Below are 19,298 nucleotides of genomic sequence, written 5' to 3'. Positions count from 1 at the left end.
GTAAATGTTGATGTGAATGTCATGAAGTTATTTTTATTCTTCTGAAGAATACATTTTTCTTTTTCTGTCAGATGTACTTAGTGTCATAAATACATCTTTATTCTGAAGATTTTATTTTGTGGCTATTTCTGAGTGTGAGTAGTCAGAGAGAGAGGAGGGGGAAAAGTATGAGACTTTTATTCCAGAGAAGTGCTTTTTTTCATTTGCAGGCTTGCTTTTACTGTGGACTCTGAATACTTTTCACAGATTTTTTTACTTACACTTATTAATCTGTGATTAGAGTTCATGTAAAGGTAAGTAGGTGTAATATAAACCGAAAAGAAAATACTTTTTTGGGATTCTTGTGTGGTCATTTTCTTTTTGGTGGAATATTGTCCATCATTGTATAAATTGTCATGTCATGCTTGAGGAGCTTAAGGTGAATAATAGATTATCTTTGAGAAAAGCCTTGAAAAACAGTGTTTCCTAATAGGCTAAAGTATATGAGATCTGTGTGTTTCATCTCTTTTTGTCATATGCTTCTTCAGTCACTTTGAAGAAATTGTTTTCTGTTCCTCTGTTTCCTTATGCTTATGCAGAAATGCTCTAACTCTGTAGAACTGTGGGATTTCAGTGAAAGGTATGTGTTTCATTATTAAAGAAATATTAGAGGTTCTTATAAAAATTCTTAGTATAAGAATTAGAACCCAACTGTATGAGTAGCTCTGGATATTAATTGCACATAAGGTAAAATACCTTTTACCTTATGTTCACATACTTGAGATAAAGAGTTTGGAACATACGTCTTCTTTTTGTATACCTGTGTAAGCCAGGGGAAAGCTTGAATTTAGCAGTTGCATGACAATTATAGAAGCATTATTGGAAATATGAGGCCCCTTAGCGTTCATTCATTATTTAATTGAAGGAAGAAAGGTGAGTAGTCATTTTTCTCTGCACGTAAACAGGTTGTGTCCCTGTTGCTTTGCCTCCCAACCCCCACAGCATAGCTGGAGGAAGATTATGTTCTGGCAGGAACTCTTATAGGTTTTCCCCTTGCCTCCTTGTAATTGTAGTACATACAGGTGGAAGTAAATGCTATTCCTTGGTACACTAATACAAAGGAATACGCGTTTCCTACTATATTACAGGTTATAAGTGACTCACTCGTGTGATGAGACTTGCTATGTACAGTTTAATGTATGTGCTTCTGTTCATGCTTGGACATGAGGGAATGACTTTATAATATATATGTTAATTGCAGAATTTAAATTTCTGAAAAAGAAAGTGCCAAGGTTGGTGTATATGCAACATCCCCATCACTGATAGCTCATAGTATGTGATTGACACAAAATGCTGCTTATTCCATGGTGAAACTTTGAATTAATCTTTACCTAGTTTTTTTTTCCCCAGAGGAACTGTATTTTAAGGAAATAGGTTTCTCTGTATTCCTCTGTATTCCACTAAAGCAGTATACAAATACAAGTTGATAGAAGAGGAGGATGTTCTGTGGTGAGGGAAATTTGGGTGATTGGTTTGGTTCATGTTCAGACCAGAATAGAACAGAATAGGCTATTTTTTTGGGACAAAAATTATCTAGTCAAATTGCCTGACCAATTCACAGCTGAACAAATGTTAACTTTGGTATTAAATGCATTGTCCAAGTGCCTCTTTTAAAGCACTTGACAGACATGGAGCAAAAACCACATCTGTAGGAAACCTCTTCCAGTGTTTGACCACTCTCCTCCTGGTAAAGAAAGATTTCCCAGTGTCCAGTCTGAACATCCCGTGACAAAGCTTGAACCATTCACACATATCCTGTTACTGGATTCCAGGAAATCCTGGGAATAGACCAGCACTCCTCCAGATCTGCTCCCCAGGGAGCTGTACAGAGCAGTGAGGTCACCCCTGAGCCTCCTTCTCTCCAAACCAGACAAACCCAGAGCCCTCAGCCGCTCCTCACAGGATGTGCCTTCCAGCCCTTCCACCAGCTCTGCTGTCCTCCTCTGCACCGTTCCAGGACCTGCCCACCCTTCTCAGAGTGTGGGGCCCAGCGCTGCACACAGACCCAGGGTGAGGCCGCAGCAGGGCTGAATGCAGCAGGATGATCCCAATCACAGCTGGTGATGCTGTGTCTGATGCACCCCGGGATGGGTTTGCCCTCCTGGCTGCCCGGGCACACACTGCTGGCTCACCCTGAGCTGCTCTGACCAGCACCCCCAGAAATTTTTTTTCCTGAAGTATTATTCTGTAGAGAAGAAGTGAAGAAAATCTTTCCAATGTCTGAAATGACAGTATAAAATCTGTAATATTGGTTTTAAGTTATGGAAGAGAGTGGTAACCACATGTAGAAGTTTTAAGTGAAAACAAGTAGAATTTATATTTGCTAAGAGAGTTGCTCATTGTCTATGTAACTATAATTCATTCACTTTGCTTTGGCTTACATGAAGCTTTGTGAGAGCATATTTGCTAGAATTGGGTAATGAAAACTATAGTCAGATAACCCAGATAACTGTATTTTGTCAGGTAATCTACAAGATAGGGAGTGATGCATTAGCTGGCAGATTTGATATAGGAGAGTGGGTACAAACAATAGATTTAATCTAACGAGAATTTACCATTATTGCTAAAAGGCCTAATTTTTCTAATGTAGTTACATGGTAAGCTCTTACATGGATGGGCTTCTCACTGTCATGAAAGCTTAATGTGAAACTTAGGCTTCATTGAGACTTACAAAAATTTTGCCATTGATGTAAACACAACCAGCATTTAATCCCTTTTCTTGTAACCTGCAAAATAAGACCTAACTTATGTGGCGTTTAGACTGCTGTTATCAAAGACCCATAGACAATTGATATGTGATGTCACTGTAACTGTGAAGCAATAATTGGACTTTCTGCAAAGTGCTGTAAAAATATTTTTATGTTGGCAGATACCAGAGACAGTTCTGCCTTCTGTAGTTTGGAGGCTCGATCAGACCTAGTGTCTCTTTCCAGAGTTGCCTTATTCTTTGCATAGTTGTTTTAGCTGCAGTTTCCTGTGTGTCATCTTTATTTACATTATTGTCACAGAAGTGAGCTGAAAATTAGCTGGACTGTAGGAATAGGCCTGTCCAACAAACGAAATCCAAGGATATTTGAACATTAATTTTCAATAGAGATATCCCATCAAAAGCTTAATTCCTCAAGCACTAGAAGAGATTGCTACATTCCAGTGATGTGTTACCAAGTAGTCTTGTATTTAGATTGCAAGACAAAATACATAAGCCTTACTGAGGAAATATATTGAAAGGAGATGTGCTTCACACACCCTTCCATCCCTCCATTTCTAGAAAACTGAAGGTATGTGCTTGTTTGTGCTTCTGTTCACCATGGCACACATTTTCAGGATGTAAATTTTAGCTTCTGCTGTATTTTGAGGGGTATTGTAGATACCTCTGTGGTGGATCACTGATAAGAGGAAATCAATTCACATATGGAAGAGCAAGTGAGGAATTAAGGGGTGAGCTAGCAGCCCCCTGTTTCTTTCAGGTCTGGGTTTTTTTTCTGGAAGGTCATATTGATCTGCTTAACAGCAGTGTGCGCTGGTCAAATCTGGGATTTGCCCCATTGCCTTGAAACAATTTTCAGTTTTGCGCATCCATCTGATTCCCTGTGTTCTGCTACAGATAGCTTTATGTATGTCTTGCTGGATTTTGTTCTGGCTCTGCTGACGTTGAAATTCTTTTCAACTAGGATGTTGTATGTTTTGGTATTTTGCTGAATTGCGGAGTCTTCTGCCAGAGATGTAAAGGTACCTTACTTTATTGCCTGTTTTCTCCTCTGAAATTTAACTTAAAAAAGTACTTGTGGTGATGGAGTATTAGTAACTTCTTTGGTGTGTTCCTTGCAGGAGTGGCTTATAGTGGACTGTGATCAGATTTTTTATTCAGTTTATTCCTAAAAATCTATTATGTGGTACTTAGGAATTTTTGTGTTTGAAAGTATAGTTGATTGCCTTCTTGCCCTGTTAAGATTCATTATGGAAAGGTAACAAATAACATGTAAAATTCAGTGATATCACTCCTGCTTTTAGTGTTCCTGTGGGCATAAGATAAGAGTTAGATGGATATGCTGAAATATTATTTCTGCTTTTCCCATTAAATAGGGGTTTATTCTTTGTTTTCAAGCCTCTTGAAATGGGATAAGTTAGAGGGGAGATCTGGTGCTACAGGAAAGTTTTAAAATTAATTTTTGTGTGAGGCAAATGATATTTTTGATGTTATAAATCCTGATTAATGGAAATTACAGAACATGCTGTGTTGGAAGGGACCCACAAAGATCATCTAGTCCAGCTCCTGGCTCTGCACAGGATACCCCAAGAGTCACACCATGTGCTGAGAGCATTGTCCTAGTGTTCTTGAACTCTGTCAGGCTGGTGCTGTCACCACTTCCCTGGGGATTCTGTTCTGTGCCCAGCCACCCTCTGGTAGAGGAATGCTTTATTGTGATCATACAGTCCTTTTGCGGGGAGAGGGAGATGTAATTTTACAGATATCTGAGAAAGGGAGATCTTGCATGATTCCCAGCAAAGCTTGCTTCCTCAGGGCATCAGGCCTTCTCTAGACCTGCAGAGTAACAGAATGCAAGTAGAAATACAATTCTTCAGTTTGCAATGATACTCAGATGAAACCTGTGCGAGAGGTTTAATATATATACTGTCCACAAAATTAGCCCTGCTGGGGACCACAGTTGCTTAAAGACGAAAACTGAGCTCTTTGTCCTGTGAGACCTGATAATGTAATTCAGAAGGCAACTCTGTTAAATTATCAATTAGCAGAGTAAATAGAAGAAACAAATATAGAGCAGCAAAATAGAAGAGTTAATTACTTTCTCCTGGAGAATTCTTAGTCTAAACATTGAATAATAATGTTAGCCACCGGTTTGACAGCTATTTAGTTTGCCAGATTTCACAGGTTGCTTAGCCAATATTGATTACTTTGTTTTGACAAAACTGTGTCCTTTTATTTCCAGGGGAAGATATAGTAGCATGCAATTTGTTTTAATTTGAAAAGTGCACATATAGACAGGCAGTTTTCTATAAGAGTTGTTTTTTTTTCTCTTGTTCTAAAATATCTGTAGATGTAGGCACAAAGAGAAATAGGCGAACTTGGTTTAATGTGAAAAGTTACTAAATAAAAAATTGACACTAATCAACAGTGCTTGTAAGCACACCAGTCTAAAATGAAGATGGAGGTTATTCTCTCAATTATTCTTGACTGCTGAACTGCCAGTGGGTGTAGATTAGACTTAATACCAACCTATAAAGCAGCCTGTGAAGCTAATTTATCAACAAGTTATACTGGAAAATAAGATGACAGGAATAAATAATTTTATAGTAACAATTTTAAATTTTAATAATTGAAATTAATAATAGTTTTAAATTTTCACATAGTCTTTACTACTCCTGGGCCTTTCTGAAGTTTCTGAAAAAAATTAGTTTTTTTATAATAAACTATTTGAAAAAATGTTTTGGGGGAGGCTGGTAACAGATTTACATTATGTTTGCTCTTACTTCCTATCTAAGTATATATTGAATTTTCTTCTGCTTTTGGCAAGCAGAAGGAAACTTGGCAAGGTGAAGATGAAAAATATACTTGAGAACAAGGTAAAGAAATAGAATTTTATGTAGAGAAGTAATAGATGAGAATGATCAGGATAATTGCTACTTTTTTTTTTCCTCTTTGCATAAACTCAGAATATGCATTAGGTAGTAAATTTGTGACTTGATTATAATAATCTTGGACCCACTGAAAAAGTTAATACTCTTTTGTTATATTACTGTATCAACTATGCTGTATCACAATCAAATTAAAGGTGATTAAGAGTCAAAATGATAGTATATATAATTACTGAAGTGCTCCTAATTGATAATATTAGTCTCCTAATATATATTAGAGTAATAAATATGCACAGAAAGACTGTCCTACTGCTTTTGTAAGTATGAAAGCCCCTTAAAATAGTTTGGAATTTGGAGTTTATATTCATCTGTTTTATTATCTTAATGGTGACCTTTTGTGCTTGGGGCCCTTGGGCCCTGACATCATAAGAGTATTTTTAAGTGTTTTCTTATTTTGTGTTTTTCTTCATAAGCTGAGATTGCTGGTAGGTAGTTTATAAGAGAGGACGAGGCAGATGAGGAGGAGTGGAAAGTAAAATGTTCATTTGGAGCATGGAGCTACTTATCATTAATTCAAGGCAAAGTGAGAGCTTTATTCCTTGAATACAAGTTTTAGTCGTGTTTATTTGGAACACTGTGACATAAGGAAATATTATACCTTAATAGTACCTCAAAGATCCTTCTACTTAAAAGGCTTTATTTAAATTTAGCAGCTGAATTTAAAAGATTAAAGAGAAATAAATTCATAAAAGTTTAATTATAATTTTTGTGAACTTACTAAAGTAAGATGTGGGGACTTTGCCTCAAGATCTGTTAACAAAACTTAGTGACTAAAGTGCTATGTTTCAGACACTATCCAGAGAGCTCACTTGACAGAATAAAATTCCTTGTTAGAAATGCTGCCATTAACTTCTGAAAGGTATAACAAGTACCCTCACACCAGTGGTCCCCAAGGTTCTGTGTGCTTGAAAGTATGAGGGTTTGCCTGGGGGTTCTCAGAGAAGAGGGCTAAAGAATTTTTTCTAGAAGTAAAGATACTGTAAGATGATTCACAATAAATCTGGCTTCTGAATTTGCCCTGTTGGGGAGAACCCAGTCAAAATGAGAATCAGTTTTTGATTTTTGGCAGCTAAAATGAGTCCTTACTAACTGAAAAAAATCTAAATTAATCTGAAAGAGACTTTAGGAATATATCTGTCAGTATTGTAAGTCAAATTATTAATCAGGTATTTATTGTCTGTGATTCCTGTAGCTCTTCTAATATGTTCAATGTGATACTGGGACCTGAATATTTAAGTTACCTTTGATTACTTAACAGTTTTGTATTTCTCTAATAAACCATATCCTGTATCCTATGATGGCTTTTGAGATTAAATCTGTGTTTCTGGTATGTTTGCTTTTTAATCGGGTTATTTATAAATTCACAGTATTTATACATACACAATAGCTTTACTGTGTGTTTTCCAGTAATGCGGGAAAACAAGAGTAAGCTGTATTAATCAAATCGCTCTGTTCAGGACTAGATGCTCTAGTTGAAGTAATTCACAAAAAACTGTGAATTGGTGGTGTTCCAAAACAGAGAGCAGCAATGCCTTTAGCATTTTTGGTGATTATAATTCTTGAAAATCTACATTCAACCCTGAGATGAATTCAGTGGTTTGGAGTGTGGTACTAACAATGCCGAGGCTGTGGGTTCCATTCCCGCATAGACCATTCCCTTAAAAGTTGGACATGGTGGACAGCTCAGAGGATTCTGTGACTATGTAATAGTTGCTGTAAGGGATTCTGCTACCCTTGAATCTACAAGAGTAGTTCTTGTTCAAAGCTTTACAGAAGTGCACAACCCTTCCTCCTTCCCTCTGCTGCAAAAATCTTTACATGTTGCTCTAAATGGTTATTCAAAACGTGCACTGAAGATTACATCGTCTCGTAATCGTAGGGATCATTTGTTCCTTATTGTTGATATATTAGGATTTTTAGCAGTTTCAGAAAATTAATTGCACAGAGAAACACATATATTTGTCCTTTAATCTACTTTGGAAATGCATATAAAACTAACTCCTCTATTTTTTACCCATAAATGTACCCATGAATTGAGCATTAAACTGCAGCTAAAATTTCTGACTCTGCTTTAGAAACAGAGTGATGTTTCATTTTCATCAGAAAATTATGCAAAAGGATCAAGGCCAGGACTGATACTTCTGAGGATGGGTTGTGAATCCTAGATTGTATAGCTGGAGGTTTTTTTGGTCCAGGTCCTTCGTCTGTGCTTTCATGCTACAAGGTGAGGGTTTTGAACAGCACTGAACATAGAGCTGCTTTGTCTTGAGTGTGATTATTGCAAGTCTGTTGATGGGAGAACACTTTTCTCATCTCCAAAATATTCAGATATTTTAAGGGAGTTAGCTATCAGAAACAGTAAAAAATGCACACTCTCAGTTATCAGTATAGAGGAGAGATACACTTCTAATATATTCTTTCACTTATGATTTGTGCTGTTGTTTTGGGGGTTTTTTAGTATGTAGCAGTGCTTTAAAATAAAATTTAAAAAAAAGAATGTGTAATCCAGTTTATTTAGCTATAATAACCAGGGAGACAAAACACCTTTCTTATTGGAGAGCTGGGATCTCAGACTTCTGGAAAAAGAAGAGTGATGGCTGTGCCATTCTGCATACTGAAGTAGTAGAAACAGGTACTCAGTATATTAGATTATCCTTCTTGATTTGCTTTCCTTGGATTCTCAATTAATACTTAATCAACTCATGATTGGCCCCAAAATGCTGGAGTTTTTGTGCTTCCTCTTTTTTTTATTGTTTTTTTCCTTTTTATCTCCTTTCCTAAAAATTTTAGGAGCTGTTTTATATGGAGATTGATTTTTCAGTTATTTGGTAGGATTGATGTTGTTTGGAAACATCAAATAGGCTCATTAATTTAACCACATGTGCTAGCTCACTTCCTGGCTTCAACTTGTTCTCAAAGTCTTTCATACATCCCTGTAGTGATAAAATGTTTGATGGCTAATTGCATCTGGGACCTGTGTCGCTTCAGCCATGGAGATGGAGAGTCTCACAGCGTGTTTTGATACTCAGAGAAGACCAGGAACAAGATCAGTAATGTCTTGGTGCTGCACAGATCCCTTAAGAGCTCTGGCAACAGCAATAGTGGCAGATAAAAATGAGGGTAGTAAAGAACACAAGAGCAGTGGCTTTGCTTACTTGTCTTTGAACAAGTTTGGGGCAAATGATATTGTACACTAGCAATCCAACAGCTTAACCTCAATTAAATTTTTCTTTTTTTTTTTTTTTTTTCCTGGACAGGATCCAAACTTAAATGACAGTTGTGATTCAATATGATTTATTTATTTATTTATTTATCATAGTAATTAAACTAGCTTATTAATTATCTTCAAATTTTTATCTGGCTGAGATTAGCATGCTATACAAATCCTGTGTTTCTAAGGGTTAGCTGTATAAAGCAGGCTTGGTTTGCAGGGCTGCTATGGAGGTTCTGGTTTGTTTTTTTTGGTTTATAGCTCGCAAAGATACATATTCATTCATTTCTGTGGCATCTATGAGTGTCTGAATTTGTCTTCAAGTACGCAGCAATTCGTTTCTGATAATTGCCACCACATTCTGTTAATTGCCGGTTGTCTTTACAGTTTTGACAGAAAGAACAATGATTGAAAGGCTGTAAGAGTTCATAGGCTAGGTCTCCTATGAGAGTGTCCTATGAGACATTGCTTTCAGAGAGATTTAAAGGTTGCTGTACTGCCTGCTGTGCTATTCTCTGTGCTTCTGTCAAAGAAAAATATAATAGTAGAGCAGAAAAAATGGTATGCTGTTTTTTGTTATCTTTTACTGGTGCAGTTTGGTTAGATTTTAATGTTCTGGCTTGGTGATAGTGCTTATCCTGCAAAGACCAGTTTTTTAGAGTGAAGTGTGCCATAGGATGTAGATAATTTGTGGTACAGCTTCCATTCAGAACTGGGTTATATGTAAAGCTGCATATGGTTATATTTTTTTCCCCTCTCCATGTATGGTATGCAGGAGGAAACAGACCTGGAATATTAAATTTGTTAGTTTCTCTTAAGGAAAATACTCTTTTTTTTCCACATAAATCTAATGATCGATTACAAATACAGAAATTACAATGATCGAAGGCCTTATAGTGCCTTTTGTTTTGATTGAGATTATTTTTAATACTTTCATTTGTCTTGGAACAGGCATTTTTAGTTTTTCATCATGCGTAGCATTTGAAACAAATGCATGCTCAAATTATTCTAAAATTTTGAGTGAAATATTGATGATGACAAAGTTGGATAAGAAAAGGCTTAAACAAATCTGGGTGTTACATTTATTCTAGGATAATTTACTGATTACTGTGCCCCCTTTGCTACTTTGTTATGATGGGGTTATTAGTTTAACTTCTTAATATTGCAAATAAAATTATCAGCCTTATGAGATGTAAACAGACACTCCCTACACCCCATTCCAGTGTGCATACAAAAAAGGTAGCAGAAATCTTCTCTTTGTATATTTGTTCTTGGTTTGAAGCCAGTGTTCAGTGCTGCCTGATGTGGAGTTAAAATCTTTTTTTCAGGATTGTGGAATGGCTCAGGACACTACAGTGCCCAAACTGAACTTTGAGTATTGGTTGGATAAAGCTATTGAATGGGGTCAAGCCACTACTTTGGAATCCCAGAAAGATGTGTGCCTTCACTTGCCCCAGCTCCAGGAATTTCTACATCAGCTTTGTGAAACAATAAAACATTTGGTAAGTGACTTTAGAAGGAAGAGTGACCTCTTTTGAAGAGGTCCTCTGAAACAATCTGCACCGTGTTTTGAGGAAACCAGAAGGTAACAGTAGCAAAAAGGTTTGTCTTGTTGATCTAAGATGCTGCTGGATCAGAGGGGCAAACTGAAGAAACAGTCACAGGTAATGCAAACAGGAGCGTGCTTCCTGTTTCCCTGATTTATTGTGAAAGGGGCTTTTTCTTCTTGATAGGCTGATGTCTCGTGAGGTTTCCTATCCAATGCTCTAGCCCCTTAAAAAAACTCTTTAAGTAAAGAAGAATTTGATTCTGGTTGTCAGGTCATAAATTGGGTGACTTGAAGGCTTTAACATGCAAAAACTGACTGATCCTTTAAATCTTAGAGGGTCTGCTGTCATGTTAACCCCAGTGTTATGGCACACACAGTGAATTCTAGCAGCATGGTCAGATCACTGGCATAAGCTGCCGCCTGTTCTATTTATTGATTTAATTATTGTCTGCACTCACTCAAGTAAAAGTAGTTGTTTGTGTTTAGTTGCTAGTATCTTTTTCTCAGCATCACTTTTTCAGTGTATATATTCAGTATAATTAGCCTTAGAAATACTGCATTATGGCATAAGGCTTGCTTCTTATGGAAGTTGGTTTTTTTAAATATTCTTATCTGGAGACTGACTGCAGAGTGAGGTTTGTTTCTGGACTGACTTTAAATGTTAATATTTAAGTAAAAGGTTTTGTGGGAGTGGCGTTTCTTCCCATATTTTTCCTTAAGAGAGAAAGAGAATGTTGCTACTTCATGTAATCCAAGGCATGGCCTGAAATGGACTTTGCGACTATGGCCGCAGAAGGTCTTGGTCTAGCCCCAAACATGAGACAATCTGAAGAATTTACTGTAGTAGCAGGAGATGCTTATCATCCCTGCTACTTACTTGCACGTTATCACAGCACTATTTTTCAAAGCCTTCATTTATTAGATAGTAAAGCTACAAAAATGGAAAAATAAGACTGATGACACAGGACTGTCGTTGTCTATTACTTCCATAGTGAAACAGCTCTCTGTTTGGTTAGAACTTAAATGTCAGTTTGTTACTGGCTAGGAAGGAAGTTAATTGGCTTATTAAGGAAGTTAATTTAAAGAACGCAAACAAAAGTTATAAAGATAGTTTTATGCCACAGTATGTACTAGTTTCTTCAGAAGCTGTGAGACAGTGTATTGTAAGAATGGCAATCAAAAAAAAAGTGTGTTAATTAGGCTTTTACTACAATGAAATCATATACTTGCTAGTTACTAATACTGATCTGCTTGCTGGGTGTGAGACAAATGAGCAAATTTTCTAACATAGTTAAGTATTAGGTAAGAAAATCATCTAAGTTTTTACTTGAATGATGATGTAGAAAATCTACATACCTGCAGGTGTTTTGCTTTCAGAGCATTTCACAGTATAATAATTGGGATTGTAATTTACAACAACATGTATCATTTGTGGTTCTTTTAACCTAATTTTGATGTGCAATATATTTTCTATCTTTTTGTTTGTATTTTAGCAGGGTCCCACTGTAGCAATCCAGCAGTTCCCTTTAATTGGACAGCTTCTAGGAAGGCTCTGTTGGAATCCCTTTGTTATAGGATATGGTAAGAATGTGTTAAGATATTTCTGTAGCAGTTCCATAAACTTTTTTTGTAGAAATTAGGAAAAAATGAGTTGTTATATGCTATGATTTTTTCCATGCAAACACAGCATTCTTTTTTACTGAAGTAAAATTTTAAGATGAAAAGGCCATCCAGTAAAATACATTAAAATATCTATTATTTAAAATGCATGGGCTTCAGAAATGTTAAATTCACTTTTGGATCTAATTAATTTCATGGTTTAGTTACAGAATCTTGCTTGGGACCAGTAGGTTTTAAACCCAGTGAGTGTTTATGTGCATCACGATTTCTATTCTCATTTTTTGTTTTATTGATTACATTTTGCTGGAGTCTCAATATGTACAAAATCTAGTGCTTTAAATTACTTTCAACAAAAGTTTCTTTCAGTGTGTATCAGAATAAACATGTATGCTAAGATAGAAGAAATAACGTTTCTGATATGTGTGTTTTGTAATTAGTCTACGTTATGATTGTCTTTGTTTTTATTGAATCTTTACGATGTATTCTCCCCATCTCTCCATCCTTAACAAGTGAAAATGCACACAGAATCTGAATTAAAACAGTAAAGTAGTAACATAGGAAAAAGGCGTGTGGAAAAATGAATGCCACCATGAATGAGCACCACCATGCTCTTACAGGTGGTGAATGTGTGTGTGGGTGACAATATAGAAGGAAAAAAAAATTTGGCACAGGAAAACTGTTGGGAGGGAGGAGACACTCCTTGTGCTATGTCTCAACAGTTCTGATGCATTTTTCAGGAACTGAGACATTACATTAAAATTTTGATAAATTACTTGGGAGCTCATTTAAGCAGAAAAAGTGATTCTGAGCTTCCCTGTGAGCCCCTTAAAATAAATTTTTGTCACTCTTGCTCTTATTACCACTACAAATAAAAAAGGGAAAGAAGAGAAAAATAAATAACATAATGTCTCCTGCTTTATGCTTCCTTTTGGCGAAATACAGAAAAGAGCAAATTTTTTTCAACTAGAAGAGCTTTTTAAGTCAAGCAGAGAATACATCTTTTGTTTTGGCTTTGTCTTCTAGACAGCTCCAAGCACAGACAAAATGAACTTGTCTGTAAAACACATAATAGATGTGTAGAATGTCAGCATGTCACCTCTGAAAGCAAAATTTGGGAAGGAATCATAGCTTTAGACATAGACCACTTTTGCAGAGAAACAAATGTGTGGTTATTGAAAAGAACTTCCATACTTTACAGATGTATTTTTACTATGGAGAGGTTTCCCTTCTTATCATAGTTTTTGAGTACATTGGTAACCATTGATGTTTACACGCTTTGCTTCTAAGTTTTTGTTTGGAATAAGCAAGTCTTTTGATGGTCAGTTTTTCTGAGCTGACAGTATATTGTGGTACAGAAAGTAGCTTCACCTATATTTCTCACCAGAGTTGAAAGCCATCTGTGTCTGCTTTTGGCTCCTTTTCAAAAAAATCCCAGCAATACATTCTTGGTTTCCTCTACTTCTTTCCTCTTTTTTGTGTTCCTTCAGCATTTTCTGAGGCTGCAAAAGCACTTCTTCTGCAATTTGGTCATTACCTCTGAAGTTTGCTTCACAATGAAGTCTTACTACAGGTTTTTTATTCCAAGTAGTGAGCAAGCCAGAGAGCTTTACTTGCTCAGAATGAAATCCTTCACTTTAATGCTTAAAGATTTTCTGACATCAATAGACCTGAAGATGTCTGCTTATACATTCATACCACATCCTCTTCTTAGAGCCACCTGAGCACTCTTTGTACTGGTGGCATTTTAGATTCAGCAGTTTTTAATTTTGTTTGGCACTGGTTCGGAAGATATTCTTTAAGATAGTGCTGGCTATAGCAGATGCTGACTCTCAAGTGGGTTTCATATAATCTCTCATTTGGATAAATAACTCATTCAGGCATGTGTCGAGACCAGGCCACCCTCACAGAAGAAGGAGCTAATTTTGTTCAATTCAGTCTTTCATACTAAAAAATGGAGCAGGAAAAACATTATACTTTTGCATCATGTCCAAACCACAATACCTATCACCTTAGAGGAATATCTGTTGGTGCTGGAAGCTGACATGGCTGACCACTCAGTGCAGGAAGCATAGTCTCTGAGGGAAAATAATCTCCTCATAAACACTCCTGAGGAGGAGGTGACCAAGTTAGCCTTATTTAGAATGTTAATGTGAGGGAAGCACAACTGAAGAAAATCTCATGACTGTACTTGTGGTCCTGAACCACAAGGGATACAGGAGGAATTCAGGTTTGGTTAGGAATTCCAGTGGTGGGTTTTTTTCTGTTTGGAGTTTTTTTTTTTTGGTGGTTTTTTTTTTTTTTTGTGTTTTTTTTTTTGTTTTGGTTTGTTTGTTTGTTTTGGTTTTTGTTTTTGTTTTGTTTGTTTGTTTGTTTGTTTTTGTTTGTTTAGAGTTTTTTGTTTGTTTTTTTTTTTGTGGGCTGTGTTATTATCTTCTCAGTAGAAGCCTTCTGGTTTGAGTTTCAAGCCCAAATGTCTCAAATCCCAAACTAATACTATAAATGGGAGGTTTCTTGGTGGCTCTGTATGTCAGTATATGTGTGTGAGCATGCAAGCTTGGGAATGGACTCATTTCAACAGAAAGTTCAGTTTTAGCTAGTCCACGTTTTGTGATATGTTTCAATAAAATTTTACAACAAACTCTAAAAAATAATATTTCTGGTTGAAAGATTAGGGTTTTCTTTCTTCTGTCTGGCTGCAGGGTGTTTATAAAGTGAATGTGCTTGGGATGATTGAGACTACATTGTGTTATGAGAAAAACATACCTTTTTGTACTCTGTCTCTTTTTTAAAATAGCTGTTTTGTTGTGTGATTGGTAGGAAAGAAGTACAAAATTATCATAAAGGTTTAGACTTTTGATTGGTTGGTTGGTTTGAGGTGTTTCAGTTCTTTTGTTTGTTTGCTTGTTTGTTTCTTTGGAGTTCTTTTCCCTTTTTTTGGTTGGTGGTTTTTCTTTTTTCTTTTTTCCTTTTTTTTTCCAAAGCAGGTTCCAAGCTGTCTAAAATTTCCTACAGAAATTTTTTATTCCTTATGTTGGAATACAGCATTAACCTCCCTAAAAGAGTCCTGTAGATAGATGGTAGATTACCTTTTTTGAGCTGGAATATCCACCTTTGAATTTTTAATTTTATTTCTGTGGCTGTATTAATTGATTGGTTGGGTGTTAGGCAGCCTTTCATGCCATAGTGAGATCAAATGCCTTTGTTTGTACCCTGATAATGCTTTTCAGTGTGTGTCATCATGATAGGTTTTCCATTGAGATCACAGTTGCTGGAAAACTGGGAGGAAAAAATCCACCACTAGAGTTTTGATGGCTCTGTGTTTCGTCTTTTGATAGGATTATATTTTGCAGCTGCTGTAATTATTTTAAGATCTGTTCTAATCTTCCCATCTTTCATCCCCTGTTCCAGGGCAGCTGTGAAAACAGTGAACCAAGAGTTTCCCTCAGAGTGTGTCATGGGGTATATCAGCAAGAGGGTTGTATAGGCCCTTTTCCTGTTTTTCACAGACCTATGGGAGGCTACCTCAGTTTTGGTCAAAAAGTAATTTTTTGAACTAGTAAAATCTGAAGTTGTACCAGTTCCTTATTTTTTGGAAACTTTTGACTTGTCTATGAGCCCAGCATAGGATGGTTTCACTGGGGATGTAGTTTGAATCTATCTATGTTAATCTGTGTAAATTTATTATGCTGGCAAAGTGTACCAACTCAGTTTATCTAGGCTTTGTTTTCATCATTTTAGCTTTCATCGTACTGATTTGCATTTCTGAGTGGCAGCAATACATGCGAAGTATTTTATAGTATGCAGCAAGTCATCACATGTAACAAGAAATCTTCTCATCCAGAAATCTCTTCAAGCAGTTACATGTATTTTCTTCACCCTTTTCCTTAATTTTTTTTAAGTTAAAAGAAAACCAGAATTTAAATAAAATGACTTATTGATGTATTGTAGACATACACGATAAAGTGTATGAGTCAAAAGAAGAAATACTTGAACTATGTGTATGTTGTTTGAGATAAGAGGTTTGGAGTTGATGTCTTCTTCCCTTTTTCTGTGTAATTTATATAATTGAAGGATATGTCAAAAGCCAGACTTCGTAATTAGGCAATATTTAGTATTAGTAATTAATAATGTTTAAAATCTTTATTTTCCAAGAAGGAATTTGCTGTGATTTAGTCATTTAAGTAAATAAACCACTCATTATTTTTTCCTCCCAGATAATGTCATAGTAGACTTTAGATGAAAAGTCCTTCTGAAGGAGATAGTTGTCTGTTAGTGCTGATGTCTGAATGCCACTTGGATATAATCAGAGTTTAAGAACTTTAGGTGAACAGTATGCAAGATGCGTCCTTTACTGCAGAATTACAAAACATAGGAGATTATTAGCCTTTTAAAGATCCATATTAAATCAAGTCCCCAGACACACAACGGCAGAGTACCCTGAACTGTGGTGGGTTAAGAGTGTATGCTTGAGAAACCATTCCTGTTGCAGAGATGTTACTCAGTGGGAGGTCAGTAATGGCCTCCAGGTTTGTTGGACATTTATTGAACAATACTGGTTTACATCAGTGTTAACGTCTCTGGTCACCTGGTAAAAATACAGGCATTACTTAATGGACCTTTTATTTTTTCCTCAGGCTTTCTCAACAAAACACTTCTAAATAATACTTTTTATTGCATCCTGAATAACAAATACACAGAAAACAAAAGAATTTACTTGTTCAGCTTGATAATCAAATTGTCTCGTAATATAATTTCTAAAACTGATAGTATGACTTATTTGTATTATTTATAACAAGAAGCTTATTGGTTACTAAGTGAACATTGTATCTGAAGTACATGCAGTTTTCGGAATTTTCATTTCAATCACATTAAATTCACTATAGAACATCTCAATATATGCCAAAGAACATTAGGGAAAAAACCCACCAAAGCCTATTGAAAACAAAGTTGTGAGAAATAATTATGAGTTAAATGGCTCTTCAGCTGCTTACTTCAGGTAATCAACTCCACCATAATATCTGTTCCTCTGAGCAGTGAGAGTTGTGCTCATTTTATAGTAGATTCTTAAAGAAGTGAACTTGTTTGAAACAGTGGGTTAGAATTAAGTAAAACCCAATCTGATCCTTAGCAGAAAATCAGAATAGGATTTTTTTGCATCATCATTTATCTATTCTGCTGTCTGCAGAAATGTCATGTTCCTGAGGCATGGAGACTCTTTCTGTATTTTTACAGAAAATTTGGCAATTTATATTCTAGTTATGAATGATTTCATACTTCACAAACTAGTTTTTCGTAACTGAGCATACTTGAGTTTTGTAAGCTTTAGATACAATGTAATAAACTATTTTACTACTGTAGACTATTGTCTATTATTAATGATATTTTTTACTGAGGTGAAAGATCCTTGAAGGTAGCTTCAGGTATTATTTATGTGAATGAGTTACTAGGTCCTGCAAGTTTCTTAATATCATCTAACTATTGTGTAGATTCTGAAGACTTTGGTACCTTTTAAACTGCTGTTGAAGGAAATGATTACACAAGATATATATAGTGATTAAAGTTAAGTGTGTGGTATGAATCTGGTAGAATAGAAGCAGCATGAGTTGAGGCTGATATTTAGGGCCTCAGTTTTGTGGATGAATAGGGGTTGTTGTGTGTGATTCTGTCTGTGTTTTGTTTGGGTTTTTCTTTTCCCTCTAAGTATATCTTTTTTTTTTTTTTCCCTGCAGATGAAAGCCAGAAGATTCTGATGTGGTGCTTATGCTGTCTGTACAGCAGTGAACCACAGAATGCTGTGGAACTGAAGGCCAACAGCTGGATACGGGTAAGTGAATGAATCCTTCCCAGGACTGCTTTAAATTAAATGGAGATTTAAAGGTGATACATCTATAGCATAGACACACTGTCATTCTGTCATTTGAGAAACTGCTCCAAACACAGTTTGCACACATATTGTGTTGAAGAATGTATGATTCTAATTATAACACAGTCAGTGTTAGTTTTGTTTTAAATTTTAAAAGGATGAGGTATTTTACATTTTATAGTTTTGATGCTCTTAACCTCCTAGATTCACCAGGTCTAGTATCCTTGAATAATGAGCAGCAACCTCAGATCAGAAGGGAAGCAGGTGTTGGTGTTAAAAATGAAAGAACTTTTCAATTAGGATAAAATAAATAACCTAGAAAAATGTCATGGTTTGTAGAAAGCAAGTTATATTTGTACTGTATTTTTTATTCTTTTTTAGCTTTGTTTAATCTCCTCTCTATGAAGAATTTAATTATATCTGAACTTACTTCAAGAACAGTCAGAGAGGGAAGAGGCAGTGCTTGTGTGTGGATTTATATTTAGTGACTTAACAAATAATGAATATATAACTTTAGTCCCAAAATTAGGGTTTTGCATGGCAATCTGTTCATATTTTACATATTTCCACACTGAATTAACAAAGCATATCAGCATATAAATAGGTTGCAGCATATTGATGCATAATATTTTACATTGCTGACTAATTTAAGGGTGCAGTTCTGTTACGTCCTTCCTTTTTCCATGGCTCCATATAAAAATATGGTAAAAAATATAAAGGAAATTGTTAATATGTTTTTTTTAAATTTTTTAGTCCCCACAACTTGTGAGAATGTAGCAGCCTCATCAATATTTATGTACAGCTTAAAGCTGAAGATATGTCTAGATTTCTGTAGGTAGATAATTTCTTACTTACTAGTTAATTTCATATGTCACATTATCCAGGTATACATGTAATACTAGGATGTACAAGTTACTATAAAATAATTGGTGATGATGACGATGCACATTTTTATGTTAGTAAACAACTATTGTTGATGTAGAAGCAGTTGTCTTAGAAATATGTTCTCACAGTCTTTTGGGTAGCCTTGGGTGCCTGTGTTTAATGGGTTGTACCACTTACCATGAAAATTTGAACAATTTAGTACTGAGTAAAATCACCATTATTCTTTTCCTGTCTTTAATGTTTTTCAGGAGGCTTTTACTGAACTTAGTATACTTTTAATTCAAAGTGTGGCAATGCTTGAATACCAAAGTAAAATGACACAAAAAAACCACCCTCTGCCTTTTCAAATGTAATCTAGCTGATTCCTTGTATTCTTTGTAATGGAACAGGAGAGGCACAGTACTATGAAGTTAGTTACTAAACAGAGCAAAATTTGTCCATTTTGCTTTTTAGTAGCATAGCATATTAATGATGCA

General features: G+C 35.7%; 1 protein-coding gene across 9 annotated transcripts in view; it reads left to right on the top strand.

The window, feature by feature from the left end:
* FANCC (FA complementation group C) overlaps positions 1-19,298 on the top strand; it is a 76,786-nt gene that overhangs the window by 5,281 nt on the left and 52,207 nt on the right. For 5 of the 9 annotated variants that reach the window (XR_010354146.1, XM_064405457.1, XM_064405459.1 and 2 more), the window contains exons 2-4: positions 10,234-10,407; positions 11,948-12,035; positions 17,804-17,898. Coding sequence is in view for 8 of the 9 variants with exons in the window: in XM_064405459.1 (XP_064261529.1) it covers positions 10,234-10,407; positions 11,948-12,035; positions 17,804-17,898 (357 nt within the window). In the remaining variant the exon portion in view is untranslated. Of the gene's footprint in view, positions 1-209; positions 294-3,747; positions 3,769-10,233; positions 10,408-11,947; positions 12,036-17,803; positions 17,899-19,298 lie in introns of those variants that run through there. The other 4 variants (XM_064405462.1, XM_064405464.1, XM_064405465.1 and 1 more) reach the window with 3 other exon arrangements.

Source organism: Passer domesticus, chromosome Z (genome assembly GCF_036417665.1).
Source record: "Passer domesticus isolate bPasDom1 chromosome Z, bPasDom1.hap1, whole genome shotgun sequence".
Classification (NCBI taxonomy): Eukaryota; Metazoa; Chordata; class Aves; order Passeriformes; family Passeridae; genus Passer; species Passer domesticus.
The sequence above is the reverse complement of the archived record's forward strand: the minus strand, read 5'-3'. Positions and strand labels throughout refer to the sequence as shown.